This window comes from Procambarus clarkii, chromosome 18 (assembly GCF_040958095.1).
Source record: "Procambarus clarkii isolate CNS0578487 chromosome 18, FALCON_Pclarkii_2.0, whole genome shotgun sequence".
Taxonomy (NCBI): Eukaryota; Metazoa; Arthropoda; class Malacostraca; order Decapoda; family Cambaridae; genus Procambarus; species Procambarus clarkii.
In genome coordinates this window covers 5,941,284-5,959,566 of record NC_091167.1, presented here as the reverse complement: position 1 = coordinate 5,959,566, position 18,283 = coordinate 5,941,284, and the positions used below count along the sequence as shown (strand labels likewise).

General features: G+C 43.0%; 2 protein-coding genes across 2 annotated transcripts; both read right to left on the bottom strand.

Annotated features, from left to right (window-relative positions):
• Window positions 1–10,574: 10,574 nt before the first annotated feature.
• Window positions 10,575–13,001, bottom strand: LOC138365908 (proteoglycan 4-like). The gene is made up of 2 exons (XM_069326621.1): window positions 11,826–13,001; window positions 10,575–11,696 (listed from the first exon to the last, which is right to left on the bottom strand). The coding sequence occupies exons 1-2, from the start codon at window positions 12,999–13,001 to the stop codon at window positions 10,575–10,577; spliced, it is 2,298 nt and encodes a 765-aa protein (XP_069182722.1).
• A 1,385-nt stretch (window positions 13,002–14,386) lies between these two features.
• On the bottom strand, window positions 14,387–15,235 carry LOC138365907 (uncharacterized). Its single transcript, XM_069326620.1, has one exon. The coding sequence runs from the start codon at window positions 15,233–15,235 to the stop codon at window positions 14,387–14,389; it is 849 nt and encodes a 282-aa protein (XP_069182721.1).
• Between the last annotated feature and the right edge of the window lie 3,048 nt (window positions 15,236–18,283).

Here is an 18,283-nt window from a genome sequence, read left to right as displayed (position 1 = left end):
TATGTTAAGTCACGTTTGTTAGAAAGATTAGAGCATTTGAGTATATACTGTGAAAGGGAAGAGTCCACAGCAACAAAGCCAGGACTCTAGTTCCTGTTGGGTACATTGTGTATCAGAGCCGATTCTACAAGACGGCGTCTATGTAGAATAGAGGCAGGAAAGATTATTTTGGAGGAAGACCAATCAATGGGATGATTAGAATCCCTCACATGGCAGAAGAGAGCATTGTTAGTGTCTGCAGACTTAACACTTCTCTTGTGTTCTTTAAGTATGTCATTCAGTGTACGGCCAGTTTCGCCAAAGTATTGGAGAGGACAAGATGAACAGGAAATAGAGTAGACACCAGCAGCATTAGAAGCAGGAGGAGCAGTGTGAACTAGATTGCTACGAAGTGTGTTAGTTTGTCGAAAGGCGAGTTTAATGTCAAGAGGAAGAAAGGTATTGGTAAAAGTTTTGAGTTCAGATATGAAGGGAAGGCATAGTACAGTGCTACTAGTGTTGGAAGCAGGTTTAGGATGAAAGAAATTTCGTTTAGCTTGAGAGTAGGCACAGTTGATGAAATGCAAAGGATAACCAAGGCGAGAGAATGATTTGTAGATAAAGGCAATTTCAGAATCAAGAAACTGAGGGTCGCTGATGCGTAGAGCGCAGAGGAAGAGAGAGACGAGGACACTTTTCTTAACAGAAGGAAGATGATAGGAAAAGAAGTGAATGTACATGCCACTATGCATGGATTTACGATCGACAGAGAAAGAGAACCCAGACACAGAGCTGTGAACATGAACATCGAGAAAAGGAAGGAGGGAATTAGATTCCCACTTACTGCCTGTCGTTCCTCACGTCGTCACGCTGACTAGGAAGAATCTGGCAATATATTTAAATAAATCAAGATAATGATTAAATCTACAAGTTAGTAATTTTAGTAACTACTTGTGGTTAATACAAAGGTTGCATAAAATACAAAGATGTATAAAACTGTTGGTTATTTCCAACACTAGTTGTGGTGTGATAGTATTGGTATACTAGTAGTGGTGTGGTAGTAGTGGTGTACTAGTTGTGGTGTGGTAGTAGTAGTGTACTAGTTGTGGTGTGGTAGTAGTAGTGTACTAGTTGTGGTGTGGTAGTAGTGGTGGTGTGGTAATGGGGTCTGGTAGTGGTGGTGGTTGTGGTGTGTGTGTGGTTGTGGTGGTGTGGTAGTAGTGGTGACGAGTGTGGTTGTGGTGGTGTGGTAGTAGTGGTGGTGAGTGTGGTGGTGTGGTAGTAGTGGTTATGGAGGTGTGGTAGTAGTGGTGGTGAGTGTCGTTGTGGTGGTGTGGTAGTTCTGGTGGTGTGGTTGTGGTGGTGTGGTAGTACTGGTGGTGAGTGTGGTTGTGGTGGTCTGGTAGTAGTGGTGGGGTGGTTGTGGTGGTGAGTGTGGTGGTGTGGTAGTAATGGTGGCGAGTGTGGTTGTGATGGTGAGTGTGGTTGTGGTGGTGTGGTGGTAGTAGTGGTGGTGTGGTTGTGGTGGTATGGTAGTAGTGGTTGTGGTGGTGTGGTAGTAGTGGTGGTGAGTGTCGTTGTGGTGGTGTGGTAGTTCTGGTGATGTGGTAGTACTGGTGGTGAGTGTGGTTGTGGTGGTGTGGTAGTTGTGATGGTGAGTTTGGTTGTGGTGGTTTGGTAGTAGTGGTGGTGAGTGTCGTTGTGGTGGTGTGGTAGTTGTGATGGTGAGTTTAGTTGTGGTGGTGTGGTAGTAGTGATGGTGTGGTAGTAGTGGTGGAGAGTGTGGTTGTGGTGGTGTGGTAGTAGTGGTGGAGAGTGTGGTTGTGGTGGTGTGGTAGTAGTGGTGGTGAGTGTGGTTGCGGTGGTGTTATAGTAGTGGTGGTGTGGTAGTAGTGGTGGTGTGGTTGTGGTGGTGAGTGTGGTGGTGTGGTAGTAGTGGTGGTGAGTGTGGTTGTGGTGGTGTGGTAGTTGTGATGGTGAGTTTAGTTGTGGTGGTGTGGTAGTAGTGATGGTGTGGTAGTAGTGGTGGAGAGTGTGGTTGTGGTGGTGTGGTAGTAGTGGTGGTGAGTGTGGTTGTGGTGGTGTTATAGTAGTGGTGGTGTGGTTGTGGTGGTGTGGTAGTAGTGGTGGTGTGGTTGTGGTGGTGTGGTTGTGGTGGTGTGGTAGTAGTGGTGGTGGTTGTGGTTGTGGTAGTAGTGGTGGTGTGGTAGTAATGGTGGTGTGGTAGTTGCGGTGGTGTGGTAGTGGTGGTGGTGTGGTTGTGGTGGTGAGTGTGGTGGTGTGGTGGTTGTGGTGGTGTGGTAGTAGTGGTGGTGTGGTTGTGGTAGTAATGGTGGTGTGGTAGTTGCGGTGGTGTGGTAGTGGTGGTGTGTGTGTGGTAGTGGTGTTGTTCAGTAATCTTACCCAACAGAGGAGGGTGTGTAAACTCCTGCCAGGACTTGGGTTGGAGACACACTGAGGGTGGGACCTGCAGCATGGTAACTGTCTCCGTATGCTAGGCTGCCATTTTTATGTACCTTTATTTTTTATTTAAATCTCAACATAAACAAAGTATAGCAAGATAATCATTTTATACTTTGTAACAACTCTTTTCCTTGCTGGTAATATAATTTGGAACATATGTACATATAAATACATGAACGCAAAAAATGAACCAAAATATGGCATTGCGGAATGACATGACGGTTTGACCACAACATCCTGTGTCCTCACTATGCCTGGTGGTACGGGGTGGTGTGGGTGGTGATTGTACAGGGTGGTGTGGGTGGTGATTGTACTGGGTGGTGATTGTACAGGGTGGTGTAGGGGGTGATTGTACAGGGTGGCGTGGGTTACCTTGAGGTGCTTCCGGGGCTTAGCGTCCCCGCGGCCCGGTCGTCGACCAGGCCTCCTGGTTGCTGGACTGATCAACCAGGCTGTTGGACGCGGCTGCTCGCAGCCTGACGTATGAGTCACAGCCTGGTTGATCAGGTATCCTTTGGTGGTGCTTATCCAGTTCTCTCTTGAACACTGTGAGGGGATTGCCAGTTATGCCCCTTATGTGTAGCGGAAGCGTGTTGAACAGTCTCGGGCCTCTGATGTTGATAGAGTTCTCTCTCAGAGTACCTGTTGCACTTCTGCTTTTCGACGGGGGTATTCTGCACATCCTGATATGTCTTCTGGTGTCATGTGATGTTATTTCTGTGTGCAGGTTTGGGACCAGCCCTTCTAATATTTTTCACGCGTAAATTATTATGTATCTCTCCCGCCTGAGCTCAAGGGAGTACATATTTAGGCTCTTTAGTCGGTCCCAATAGTTTAGATGTTTTACTGAGTGGATTCTAGCAGTAAATGATCTCTGCACGCTCTCCAGGTCAGCAATTTCTCCAGTTTTGAAAGGGGCTGTCATTGTGCAGCAGTACTCCACTCTAGAGAGCACAAGCGTTTTGAAAAGTATCATCATCGGTATAGCATCTCTAGTGTGAAAAGTTCTTGTCATCCAAACTGTCATTTTTCTTGCAGTTGTGACGGCTACTTTATTGTGTTCTTTAAAGGTAAGGTCTTCCGACATGAGTACACCCAGATCCTTTACATTGCCTTTTCGTTCTATGTTATGATTTGCCTGAGTTTTGTATGTGGTTTCCGTTTTTATATTTTCATTTTTTCCATAGCGCTTGAGCTGGAACTTATCTTCGTTAAACACCATATTATTTTCTGTTGCCCATAGAAAGACCTGATCTACATCTGACTGGAGGTTTGCCGTGTCCTCTACGTTGCCTACTCTCATGAAGATCCTAGTGTCATCTGCAAAGGATGATACAGTGCTATAGGTTGTGTTCTTGTCTATGTCCGATATGAGGATGAGAAAAAGTACTGGAGCAAGCACAGTACCCTGGGGGACTGAGCTCTTCACGGTTGATGGGCTGGATTTTATTTTGTTGACTATTACACATTGAGTTCTGTTGGTCAGGAAATTGTAGATCCATCTGCCTATTTTTCCGGTAATTCCTTTTGAACGCATTTTATGTGCAATAACACCATGGTTACATTTATCAAAAGCTTCTGCGTAATCTGTGTAAATTACATCAGCGTTTTGTTTGTCTTCCATAGCATCTAATGCCATATCATAGTGGTACAGCAACTGCGACAGGCAAGAGCGCCCTGTTCTGAAACCATGTTGTCCGGGGTTATAGAGATGCTGTGATTCCATGTATTTTGTGATCTTACTTCTTAGCATTCTCTCAAAAAATTTTATAATGTGCGATGTTAGTGCTATCGGTCTGTAATTTTTTGCCTCTGCTCCCAGTTTTTCTGTTTATTATTATTTTTCTGTTTATTTATTATTTGCTCCCAGTTTATCTGTTTACTATTGAAGTTGAATTTCCTGAAATCTCCTCCACCGGGAATCTGGACTAGTTTTGAAGGTCTATTCCCCATGGTTGTCATAACTTCAATTAAGTTGTGATCTGAGTAACAGGTATTTGTAATCATTATGTTCCTGATCAATTCATCATTATTAGTGAAAATGAGGTCCAGCGTGTTCTCCTTCCTAGTTGGTTCTACTGTTTGCTGGTTTAAGGCAAACCTGTGGCACATCCGTACCAGGTCATTTGAATGTGCCTGTTCATTTAGGCTACTTCCTGGTATTCTTTCTGATATTACTGTTATTCTTTCTGATATTACTGTATTAGCCAGGTGCTTCCATTTCAGGTTTAAGTCCCCAAGCAGGATGATGTTCGGAGCTGGATTTGTGAGGTTTTCCAAGCAGTGTTCTATTTTCATTAGTTAGTCTTTAAACTGCTGAAGGTTTGCCTCCGGTGACTTATATACAAGGACAATAACAACATTTAGAATCTCTATTTTGATTATCAGCACTTCCACCAAATCATTTGAGGTGTTTAGCAGCTTAGTACAGATGAGTGTGTCTTTGATGTAGAGGCTGACCCCACCCTGAAGCCGGTGTTTCCTATCACATCTGAAAAGATTGTACTCTGAGAACCATATTTCACCATCATGGTAGTCCTTTGTGTGGGTTTCTGTTAGGGCTGCAAACACTGCATTTGCCTCATGAAGGAGACCATCTATAAAGTGAACTTTGTTGGATTTGCGTGTTTTTATACCCTGGATGTTGGCAAATATAAATGATGTTATCGTGTTAGTGGAAGGGCTGGATGCCTTACTTGTTGTTAATATCTGAGGCTCTGGTAAGGAGGCCACTGTGTTTGCGTCCAGGGTGTGTTGTTTTGGAAGTGATTCGTCCAGTTTTGGTAGTAGGACGGGTGTTGTGTGGTGTAGCACCTGTGTGCTTGTTGATAATTTGTATTCCAGTCTTGTGGGTATCTCCCTTCCCCTCTGTAATCCTGTAGTGGTTTCATCTGACTGTTCCTCTCTCTTATATTTACTACTCTGTTTCTGCCTTCCTCTAAAAAATTTCCAGTAATGCTATATAGATCTTACCGTCTATAACGCTGTGTACCTCTCACGTGGAATTCCAGACACTGAAGATTGTAGCATTTTTTTGTCCCTAATTGAAAGTTGACATAATTTAGGGTGGAAGTATCTACACCCTGTTCCAAAACGGCATGTACCCCTCGCCAACATGTTCCTGCATTTTCGAGGATGCAGAAAATGGCATTTTGCTCCTAATTTTCCATATTTGCATATTCCGTTAGCATAGAATTTGCAAATGTGTTCCGGTTTTGCATTTTTCAAGGTATTTATATGTGTCTGTCTTGTCTACCTCTTTATTGGAGCCATCTCCGTTTTTCGTCCCAGTTCCTTCAACTATGCCCTCTGTCTCACTGTTGCTCTCATCGTTTATATTACCTGGCTCTGCAATATTGCTGTTATTTTGTACCACAATACCCTCTTCCTCCACACTACTGCTGCGGTTCTCTAAACTATCTGTTCCTGAGTTTAGGTCGTTATCCAATGTTGTCTTTTCCCAGTCCGCATATATCACTGGTAGCTTGTCTGTGAATGATAATCTCTGTGACTCAGGAATGTTTTTCATCGGTTTAGTTATGTTCTCTAATATTAATGTGTCATCTTTGCAAACCCAGTAAATTCCTTGCCTTTTTGTGCATACTGGAGATAATTCTGTACAGCCCAGGTGGAATCTTATGTTACAGATGCAACACATTACGTTTTCCCAGTATTCCCGAACACTCGCCACACCTCTCCATTGTCTCATGTAATGTATTGTATTTGTGGTTCACTGTATGGATGACATGTTGATGTCAGTCCTTTTAACTCTTTATAAAATTATATGTATATATTTATATATTTAATATTTATAGTATTATATGTATACCGTATATTTGTAATATTATGTATGTTATTTTGTTCAAACTTTATGGCAGGTACTTAGCGTAGGGTAGCGAAGCTGGTCCCCGGTCGGTACAGGTGACCTCTTGTTGTCCCAGGTTGATGTCACCAGTTTCCAGTTACTCGATTTATAACACTGATTTATTCTTTGCTTGTATTCCTACAAGGAATTTTCCGCCTAATTTCCTGCTTGCAGTGGTACTCACTAACTTTATTACTAATTCCTAGATTCACATTTTCATATTACACTATATATTTTCCGTATTTTATCCCTGTGGGACGTGCCCTGGGGTAGGCCTCGTGGCTTGTGTAAACACAGCCTAGCTGATGCCGCCTCTTGTCACTATTCTATATTTCTAGTATTCTATATTTATAATATTCTATGCGCGATTTCCCTTCACTTCCAACTTATATGTTGTTGTGATACCCGTTCCACTTCACTGTTCCACGAATCACCGTTCACTATTTTTTCCCCATACACGCTTGTACACAAAGCCTCGTGCACTGGCTCACACGTGGTCTCCCGTTTATTCTCTATTTAACACAAAGTTCCATTCTTAATGACTTAAATTTTCCAGCGGGTCACTATGCACTTTGTCATGTCTGTAATCAGTAATCCATGGCAGTAATCCTAAGAAATCCCAGTTAATGTCACGATTTTAACAGAGCGCGCACGATACGTCTTACCCCTCCTAAGACCCAGATAGACCACCCCCTGGGTGGTGATTGTACGGGGTGGCGTGGGTGGTGATTGTACAGGGTGGTGATTGTACTGGGTGGTGATTGTACTGGGTGGTGATTGAACAGGGTGGTGATTGTACAGGGTGGTGATTGTACTAGGTGGTGATTGTACTGGGTGGTGATTGTACAGGGTGGTGTGGGGGGGGTGATTGTACAGGGTGGTGTGGGTGGTGATTTTACAGGGTGGTGTTAGTGGTGATTGTACTGGGTGGTGATTTTACAGGGTGGTGTGGGTGGTGATTTTAATGGGTTGTGTGGGTGGTTATTGTACTGGGTGGTGATTGTACAGGGTGGTGTGGGTGGAGAGTGTACTGGGTGGAGATTGTACAGGGTGGTGATTGTACTGAGTGGTGATTTTACAGGGTGGTGTGGGTGGTGATTGTACTGGGTGATTTGGTTGGTGATTGTACAGGGTGGTGTGGATGGTGGGTGGAGACACTATACTTCACGACACTATACAAAACAACACTATACACCATGACACTATACACCACAACACTATACACCATGACACTATACACCACAACACTATACACCATGACACTATATTAAGGATTCGATTTAACCCCTACCGGAAATCGATTCAATTGTTCCAATAGTTTTTTAATTAGGAAATCCTTCTAGAAGCTTCTGGATCCTTGAGATATCATGCACAAAGCCACGTAGGCACCTATAGGGCCCTATGGTGTACGTGATCATAGGTGGCAGTCTTGTATGATCCAGATATAATGAATCTATAGTGATTCTGATATTATTCTGTTATGATTTTGATATGATATAGAAATAATACATTTCTTAGATAATAATATAGATATAGCGGGTAAAATTTCCCACAACATGATCACTACCTACAAAATTCTCAGAGGAATTGACAGGGTAGATAGAGATAAGCTGTTTAACTCGGGTGGTACGCGAACAAGGGAACACAGGTGGAAACTGAGTGCCCAAATGAGCCACAGGGACGTTAGAAAGAACTTTTTCAGTGTCAGAGTAGTTAACAGATGGAATGCATTAGGCAGCTCAACTCCTGCAAGCACAAATAGGTGAGTACATATATATGTACAATTCGTCCCCTATCACCCAAACATCTGTCCAATCCATCCTCTCTCAATTATATATCTGTACAATCTATCCTCTCTCATCTATATATATATATATATATATATATATATATATATATATATATATATATATATATATATATATATATATATATATATATATATATATATATATATATGTGTGTGTACAATCCATCCCCGCTCACCCTATATATCTACACAATCCATCCCTCTCTCACCCATATATCTGTACAATCCATCCCCCTTTCACCCATACATCGGTGCAATCCATCCCCTCTCACCCATATATCTGTATAATACATCCCCTCTCACCCATATATCTGTACAGTCCATCCTCCTCTCACCCATATATCTGTATAGTCTATTCCTCTCTCACCCATACTATCTGTACAATGCACTCCTTTTCACCAATGTATCTATACAATGCATTTCATCTCTCAAATATTTGTATAACTATCCCCCTCTCTCCCATATGTGATCAAACCATGCCCTTTCACTCAAATGTCTATACAATCTAAGTACTCTCACCCATATCCCCTCTCATCTATATATCTGTATAATCATCTTCCTCTCTCTCTTATATCTATATAATTCTTTCCCTCTCGCCTATATACATTTAAAATATATCCCCTCTTATCTTTATATCTTTAAAATCTATCCCCTTTCACCTATATATCTGAACAATTAATTCCCTCTCAATCATATATAGAAACACTCCACCCCTTTCTCTTACTCATATATATAGAGAGAACTTATTACTCAGACACCAAAACACAAGAATAAAGTAGTCCCGAGAAGGCCAAATTACTGGTTAGTACCGGGTTCTCACCCAACCGCTTTCAGTATATATCCAGCCTACTTCCAAACTTGTATCAACTTAATTTGTTTTAAGTCTGATATGTTTCAGTTTTGGCTAGATTTTTTTAAGCCATTTAAAATATCCGATGTTGTTAAGTTTCAACACATTTGTTTATTAATGTAATGGCAATCTTAGACCTAGAGTTTAACTAATGTAAATTTAGATAAAGTCCGTGGGAGAGACTGACACAAGAATACGAAAAGACTAACACAAGAACTGGGAGAGACTGACACAATAATCTGGAGCGACTGACCCAAGAATCTGGAGAGACTGACATGAGAATCTGGAGACTGACACATAAATGGAAAAGAAGAATATATAAGCAGTCATAATACAATCAGGGGTGTTTTTGTATACTGTGTAAAATGACCAATGTATATTTTCTTAGTATATAATAAAAATAATAATAATAAAGATAGTACTGACATGGGTAATATTTACTTTAGGATAACAAAGGTTCAACAGTGTTAAAGTAATCAAGACGCATCTAACAATGTATTACAACATGTTTTCCTGTTATCTTTAGTTCAATTCATCAGTCAATAGTTGGAAATAACTAATGAAAAACATTTTATTTTTTAAATCTTTACTAATTGTAATATTAATACCGAACATATTTAAAGTTATACAAAAATATATAAATTTTATTGGCGAGCTGGTTGTGCAAGGATGGAAGGTGATGGATGCTGATGTCGTCTTGATCTGAGGTCGTCTACCTCTGAGCTCGTCAGCCTTTCAGGAGGTTAACCTTTAAGGTCGTCTGCTTCTAGGGTCGTCCGCCTCTGAAGTCGTCTGCCTCTGAAATCATCTGCCTCTGAGATCGTCTGCCTCTGTGGACGTCAGTCTTTTAGGTCGTTACCTCTGAGGTCGTCCGCCTCTAAGGTCGTCTTCCTCTGAAGTCGTCTGCCTCTGAGATCGTCTACCTGGCATTTGCCTCTGAGATCGTATGCCACTGAGGATGTCTGCTTTTGAGATCGTCTCCTGCAGGACGGACATCGCCGGGGCAGATATTGGCAGCGGCAACAAGGAGAGACAAATATAATTGTTCACGACTACTTATTCTGAAGAACAAAAATTTATGTTCCGAGCCACCGACATCTTGCACCACCACAACACATTCACACACAAAAAATTAGAATTTTAGCATAAAGTTTATTTAGTAGAAAACTTATATTTAACAGTTTTGACATGTACAGAAGGTCGGGTGCTGACACCGTCAGGAGTAGCGGAGATCCTGGGACTCGGAGCCTCACTTGAGTCACCAAAACACACCAGAGAACACATTGGGGGTGGTATAAAGCAACTGAAGTGTGAGGTCCACGGCCGGACGTTACATTAACAGTAACCCCATAATTTCTTAAATATGAAATTAATATTTATATTAATTATCTTAAATGAATTTCAGGGAAGAAATTAACACTACAGCGGTGAGTCTACAAATCACTACAACTGTCAGTTATTTCAGCATTTTTGCCAAACCTAATATTTATAAGACAATGAAGGCGTCTTCACTAATGAAACAAGGAAGCATGATAGCTGAAGATTGCTTTGTGTCTGAACTTTCTGAATTGTGGACACTGCTTTTATGATAACCAAAAAGATCGAGATTAATCACTGTCATCACTGCAGTATTGATCAAGATTTTCGGAGTTAAGCAAGAGATGGGACACGAACCATGGTTCAATACGACCACCTCTCATTATCTCAGCTTCCATGATCGAGCCTTCATGTTCTTCAGCTAGTGTTGTGGGTGTTGTAGATGCGTGGTGGGTGTTGTGCGTGTTATTGGTGTTATAGGTGTTGTGTGAGTTGTGGGTGGATGACGCTTCTCTATAGTGGACAGGTGGCACTGCTCTAGAGTGGACGGGTGACACTTCCCTAATCTTGGCAGGAGACACTGTTTTTGAGTGGACGGGTGGCACTTCTGTATTTTGGACTGGAGACACTGTCCTAGCGTGGACGGATAGCACATCTGAATGCTTAGAAGGAGACACTGTCTCTGAGTGGACGGGCGACACTTCTGTATTTTGAGCTCGAGGCTCTACCATACAGTGGACGGGAGGCAATTCTCTCCTTTGAGTAAGTGGCACTGTCGTAGAGTGGACGGGTGGCACTTCTGTATCGTGGAAGGCTGGTACTCGCATAGACTGAACATAAGACACTTCTGGATACTGGACAGCTGATACTGGCCTATACTGGACGTGTGGAACATTTGTATAGTGGACAGGAGGCACTGGCGTACGGTTGACAGACGCCTCTTGTGAATGGCGGACAGGAGTCGCCGGTGAACAGTGGACGGGAACCATTGTTGAGTGATTGACGGAAGCCGTCGGTGCACAACGTGAGTATGGCTTTAGTCTTCGGAGTGGGTTAGGCACTGTCTTATTGTGTTCATGAGGGACTCTCATGTGGAGCTCTTGAGTTACTGTCATTTGGGGCTCTTGAGACACCGTCATTTGGGGCTCTTGTGGCACTGTCATGTGGAGCTCTTGTGGCACTGTCATGTGGGGTTTTTGATCCACTGTCATGTGGAGCTCTTGAGTTACTGTCATTTGGGGCTCTTGAGACACCGTCATTTGGGGCTCTTGTGGCACTCTCATGTGGTGATCCTGAGGCACTGACATGTGGTGATCCTGAGGCACTGACATGTGGTGATCTTGAGGCACTGTCATGTGGTGATCCTGAGGCACTGTCATGTGGTGATCCTGAGGCACTGTCATGTGGTGATCCTGAGGCACTGTCATGTGGTGATCCTGAGGCACTGTCATGTGGTGATCCTGAGGCACTGTCATGTGGTGATCCTGAGGCACTGTCATGTGGTGATCCTGAGGCACTGTCATGTGGTGATCCTGAGGCACTGTCATGTGGTGATCCTGAGGCACTGTCATGTGGTGATCCTGAGGCACTGTCATGTGGTGATCCTGAGACAATGTCATGTAGGGCTCTTGAGTCACTGTCATATAGTGATCCTGAGGCACTGTCATGTGGGGCTTTTGAGGCACTGTTAAGTGACGCATTTGAGGCACTGTCATGTGGGGCTTTTGAGGCACTGTTAAGTGACGCATTTGAGGCACTGTCATGTGGGGCTTTTGAGGCACTGTCATGCGGGGCTTTTGAGGCACTGTCATGTGACGCATTTGAGGCACTGTCATGTGGGGCTTTTGAGGCACTGTCATGTGGGGCTTTTGAGGCACTGTCATTTGGTGATCCTGAGACACGATCAAGTGCGGATTTTTAGGCACTGTCATGTAAGGCTCTTGAGGCACTGTCATTTGGAAATTTTGGGGCACTGTCATGTGGGACTTTTGAGAACCTGTCACGTGGGGCTCTGTTGGCACTGTCATGTGGGGCTCGTGAGGTATTGTTATATGGCATTCTTGAGGCACTGTCATATTGCGTTCTTGAGGCACTCTAATATTGCGTTCCTGAGGCACTGTCATATTGCGTTCTTGAGGCACTCTAATATTGCGTTCTTGAGGCTCTCTAATATTGCGTTCTTGAGGCACTGTCATATTGCGTTCATGAGGCACTCTAATATTGTGTTCTTGAGGCACTCTAATATTGCGTTCCTGAGGCACTGTCATATTGCGTTCTTGAGGCACTCTAATATTGCGTTCTTGAGGCACTGTCATATTGCGTTCTTGAGGCACTCTAATATTGCGTTCCTGAGGCACTGTCATATTGCGTTCTTGAGGCACTCTAATATTGCGTTCTTGAGGCACTCTAATATTGCGTTCTTGAGGCACTGTCATATTGCGTTTTTGAGGCACTCTAATATTGCGTTCTTGAGGCACTCTAATATTGCGTTCTTGAGGCACTCTAATATTGCGTTCTTGAGGCACTGTTATATGATGTACTTTTGGCACTGTCATAACGCTGGCGGGGAGCTCTGGCTTATGTTGGTCATGGTTAACTGATGAATATTTAGCTTGTGACACAGGTGTGTAGCAGACCTGAGGCACTACAGTGTACTGGACCGGAGGCCCTGTTGAATGATGGATGGCAGGCACCGGTGAATGCTGGAAGGGAGGCATCGGTGTATGCTGGAAGGGAGGCACCTGTGTATGCTGGAAGGGAGGCACCGGGGTATGCTGGAAGGGAGGCACCGGTGTATGCTGGAAGGGAGGCACCGGTGTATGCTGGAAGGGAGGCACCGGTGTATGCTGGAAGGGAGGCACCGGTGTATGCTGGATGGCAGGCACCGGTGTATGCTGGAAGGGAGGCACCGGTGTATGCTGGAAGGGAGTCACCGGTGAATGCTGGAAGGGAGGCACCGGTGTATGCTGGAAGGGAGGGACCGGTGTATGCGCTGCAGTATAGTGGACGGATGAAGATGGTGTATAGTGTGTGGGGGTCACTGAGGTATGGTAGGCGTGGGGCACTTGTGTATAGTCGTTGTTGATCATCGCTGTATACTGGGGGGAAGCCAGTGTTTTATAATGTATAGGTAGTAATGGCGTAATATAGTTTGTGGGTGCTTGTGTTTGATTGGTGAGAGCCACTGTTGTATAGTGAGTGGGAGGTCCCGGTGTATGGGAAGGAGATAATACTAACGTGTTGTACTTGGGCCTTTTGGGTTGGGTAGAGGGGACAGGAGGCTTAGGTAATATTTGTCTGAGTTGATTGTGGATGGCTGGGGGAGGTTGATGAGGGACGGCAGGCCAACTTGTTAACGGCCCCAGTGTGGACACTTGTGACGGTCTAGTAGTAGGCGGAGCCGGTGTAGACAGGTGAGACGGTCTAGTAGTAGGCGGAGCCGGTGTAGACAGGTGAGACGGGCCAGTGGTAGGCGGAGCCGGTATAGACAGGTGAGACGGGCCAGTGGTAGGCGGAGCCAGTGGAGACAGGTGAGACGGTCTAGTAGTAGGCGGAGTCGGTGTAGACAGGTGAGACGGGCCAGTGGTAGGCGGCGGCGATGTAGACAGGTGAGACGGTCCAGTAGTAGGCGGAGCCGGTGTAGACAGGTGAGACGGGCCAGTGGTAGGCGGAGCCAGTGGAGACAGGTGAGACGGTCTAGTAGTAGGCGGAGTCGGTGTAGACAGGTGAGACGGGCCAGTGGTAGGCGGCGGCGATGTAGACAGGTGAGACGGTCCAGTAGTAGGCGGAGCCGGTGTAGACAGGCGAGACGGTCCAGTACTAGGCGGAGCCGGTGTAGACAGGTGAGACGGGCCAGTGGTAGGCGGCGGCGGTGATGTGAACACTGGAGACAGGCTGGGAGGTACATTCAACTCCTTGCTTGGTCTGAAAGTATCGTTACGAAGAATGTAGAGAACTTGTACCTGGTCACGATTCAACATATTTACAGAGAAATATATTCAACATAAGGAGTCAAGATCTATGGAAAGCTGATAACAATACAGTTAACAGTTACATTCTAGAAACTTATATGCATCATTAAGAAATACTTTTGGTAATTGACTTACTTGTTGAACGCTGGATGTCGAGCAGGAAGAGGAGGTGCCTTCTGCTGTTGACTTGTTGAGCCAGCAAGAAGAGGTGCCTGCTGCTGTTGACTTGTGGAGGAAGCAAAAGGAGGTGCCTGCTGCTGTTGACTTGTGGAGGCAGCAGGAGGAGGTGCCTGCTGCTGTTGACTTGTGGAGGCAGCAAAAGGAGGTGCCTGCTGCTGTTGACTTGTGGAGGCAGCAGAAGGAGGTGCCTGCTGCTGTTGACTTGTGGAGGAAGCAAAAGGAGGTGCCTGCTGCTGTTGACTTGTGGAGGCAGCAGGAGGAGGAGCCTGCTGCTGTTGACTTGTGGAAGCAGCAGGAGGAGGTGCCTGCTGCTGTTGACTTGTGGAGGCAGCAGGAGGAGGTGCCTGCTGCTGTTGACTTGTGGAGGCTGCAGAAGGAGGTGCCTGCTGCTGTAGACTTGTGGAAACAGCAGGAGGAGGTGCCTGCTGCTGTTGACTTGTTGAAGTAGCAGGAGGAGGTGCCTGCTGCTGTTGACTTGTAGAGGCAGCAGGAAGAGGTGCCTGCGGCTGTTGACCTGTGGAGGCAGCAGGAGGAGGTGCCTGCTGCTGTAGACTTGTGGAGGCAGCAGGAAGAGGTGCCTGCTGCTGTTGACTTGTGGAGGCAGCAGAAGGAGGTGCCTGCTGCTGTTGACTTGTGGAGGCTGCAGCATGAGGAAAAGCCAGACGAAAACGTCGTCGGAATCCTTGGTTGAAGGTTTCTGGAGCAGCTATGATGAGACGACTGCGGTGAAGCAGGTCTCCTACTCGCTTCCTCACACGAGATAAAGGCACGTCTCTTATGCAGGAGGGCGACCGTTTCATGAGCTCATTCACTGCCTCATGTGTAGACACACAACCTGTAAATATCGTTCTTGTATAAACCCATATTCTGTACTATTAATTCCCGTGGTCATTCACACACAGCAATAAAGAATTCCTACAAGAACAAACGAGACCACACTCCTTGCTCAGCACACACTCTTTACTTACAGGTGTCTAAACAGTCTAATTAATTTGTCACTCAGAAGGTCTAAGTGTAAACATTCCGAGAGTTCTGTCAGTATATTCCTGCTGTCATGTAAAGTGACTAAGTGAACCCTTCTTAACAAGGTATACTTCGTTCAGGATTATTATTACCTCATGAAATTATAATTGTATATGGTTAAGTTTTAAGATGTTACTCACTAAATGTTAAAATGTTCCTAATCAAAACTCTTGTTAAGATTAGTAAGTAAGTAGTGTGTTAGTTTAGGTCATTACTCTGGTAAAACAAGAGTAACAACCACACTCCAACCAACGAATTATAACTCGTCTTATACAATACACATTAGTCTTTAATAAACTTCATCAAAGAGTATGCTGGTAAATGAGTTCTGTAGTCATTGCTAATTGTAAATTTATTCCTAATAGTTTACCTCTACTACTACTATGCCAAAGACAGGTGAGTAGAGAGGTGACTCCGCTCTTTGTAAGGTTGGCGTTCGATCCCCCAATGGTTCAAGTGGTTGGGCATCGTTTCTTCCCTACATTCTCATGTCCAAGCTTGTTTTCCTTGTATCTTTCCCAAGTACATAAAAGTAACACGAGTTTGTGCTCTCTCCTCATAATTAACTTCCCTATCTATAGTAAGCTCAGAAAAAAATAATTCAAAAGAATAATTTGCACTTACCCAAAGGAGCTGAAGCAATGATGTCGACCAAGTGCTTCGTCAACTGAGACTTGTACCCTCTGCATTGGTTGTTGTTGCCGCCTCCTGTTTACCATTAATTTATTAGACAACATCCTTTGTTTATTTTTTTTAACCAAAACAGCATAATTTATTTATAACAAATAAAACCATATTAACGTGATGATCAAGAGAAGATAGGAGCCACGAGGAGGATTCCCACTGCTTTGATCACGTCGTTGAGTTGTGGTCCAATGCGTTGCCTGGGAGTGAAAGGATTCTAATCCTTCTCTTGGATCCTACTTATTTTCTCACAAAAATAATTGTAAATTGAATTGCAAATTTTCCAAAATTAAATAATAACTTCTGAAATATAAATACAGATTGTTGATTTGTTAACAAAACTTAAAATTTCAGACACCCAGACCATGCTGTCATTAGTGAAACAAAAATAATTTGTGAATTATTATATCAACTTTACACACACACACATTTATATATATATATATATATATATATATATATATATATATATATATATATATATATATATATATATGTCGTACCTAGTAGCCAGAACTCACTTCTCAGCCTACTATTCAAGGCCCGATTTGCCTAATAAGCCAAGTTTTCCTGAATTAATATATTTACTATAATTTTTTTCTTATGAAATGATAAAGCAACCCTTTTCTCTATGTATGAGGTCAATTTTTTTTTATTGGAGTTAAAATTAACGTAGATATATGACCGAACCTAACCAACCCTACCTAACCTAACCTAACCTATATTTATAGGTAAAGTTAGGTTAGGTAGCCAAAAAAAGCTAGGTTAGGTTAGGTTAGGTAGGTTAGGTAGACGAAAAAACATTAATTCATGAAAACTTGGCTTATTAGGCAAATCGGGCCTTGAATAGTAGGCTGAGAAGTGCGTTCTGGCTATTAGGTACGACATATATATATATATATATATATATATATGTCGTACCTAGTAGCCAGAATGCACTTCTCAGCCTACTATGCAAGGCCCGATTTGCCTAATAAGCCAAGTTTTCTTGAGTTAATATATTTTCTCTAATTTTTTTCTTATGAAATGATAAAGCAATCCATTTCATTATGTATGAGGTCAACTTTTTTTTATTGGAGTTAAAACTAACGTAGATATATGACCGAACCTAACCAACTCTACCTAACCTAACCTAACCTATCTTTATAGGTTAGGTTAGGTTAGGTAGCCGAAAAAGTTAGGTTAGGTTAGGTTAGGTAGGTTAGGTAGTCGAAAAACAATTAATTCATGAAAACTTGGCTTATTAGGCAAATTGGGCCCTGCATAGTAGGCTCAGAAGTACGTTCTGGCTACTAGGTACGACATATATATATATATATATATATATATATATATATATATATATATATATATATATATATATATATATATATATATATATATATATATATATATATATATATATATATTATTAAATATGACCGAAAAAGTAAGATTAATAATTCTAACACGAATTTTCTCAATCTTTCGTACATTACGCTTCACTGTTGGAGGTAAATCAAAAATCACTTCTCCAAAATTCATTTTTATTTCTAGTCTGACGCGACACGGGCGCGTTACGTAAAACTTATTACATTTTCAAAGACTTCACAAATACACAACTGATTAGAACTTGCGTTTCCCTGATTTTATATCTACATTTGAGTGAGGTGGGAAGGGTGATGTGGCATTAACACAAGACAGAACACTAGGGGATATTAATAGGGTATTAAAAGTATCAACACAAGACAGAACAGAAACAATGGGTATTGAATAGAAGTGTTTGTAGAAAGCTTTGTACAAACACTTCTATTCAATACCCATTGTTTCTGTTCTGTCTTGTGTTGATACTTTTAATACCCTATTAATATCCCCTAGTGTTCTGTCTTGTGTTAATGCCACATCACCCTTCCCACCTCACTCAAATGTAGATATAAAATCAGGGAAACGCAAGTTCTAATCAGTTGTGTATTTGTGAAGTCTTTGAAAATGTAAAAAGTTTTACGAAACGCGCCCGTGTCGCGTCAGACTAGAAATAAAAATGAATTTTGGAGAAGTGATTTTTGATTTACCTCCAACAGTGAAGCGTAATGTACGAAAGATTGAGAAAATTCGTGTTAGAATTATTAATCTTACTTTTTCGGTCATATTTAATAATATAT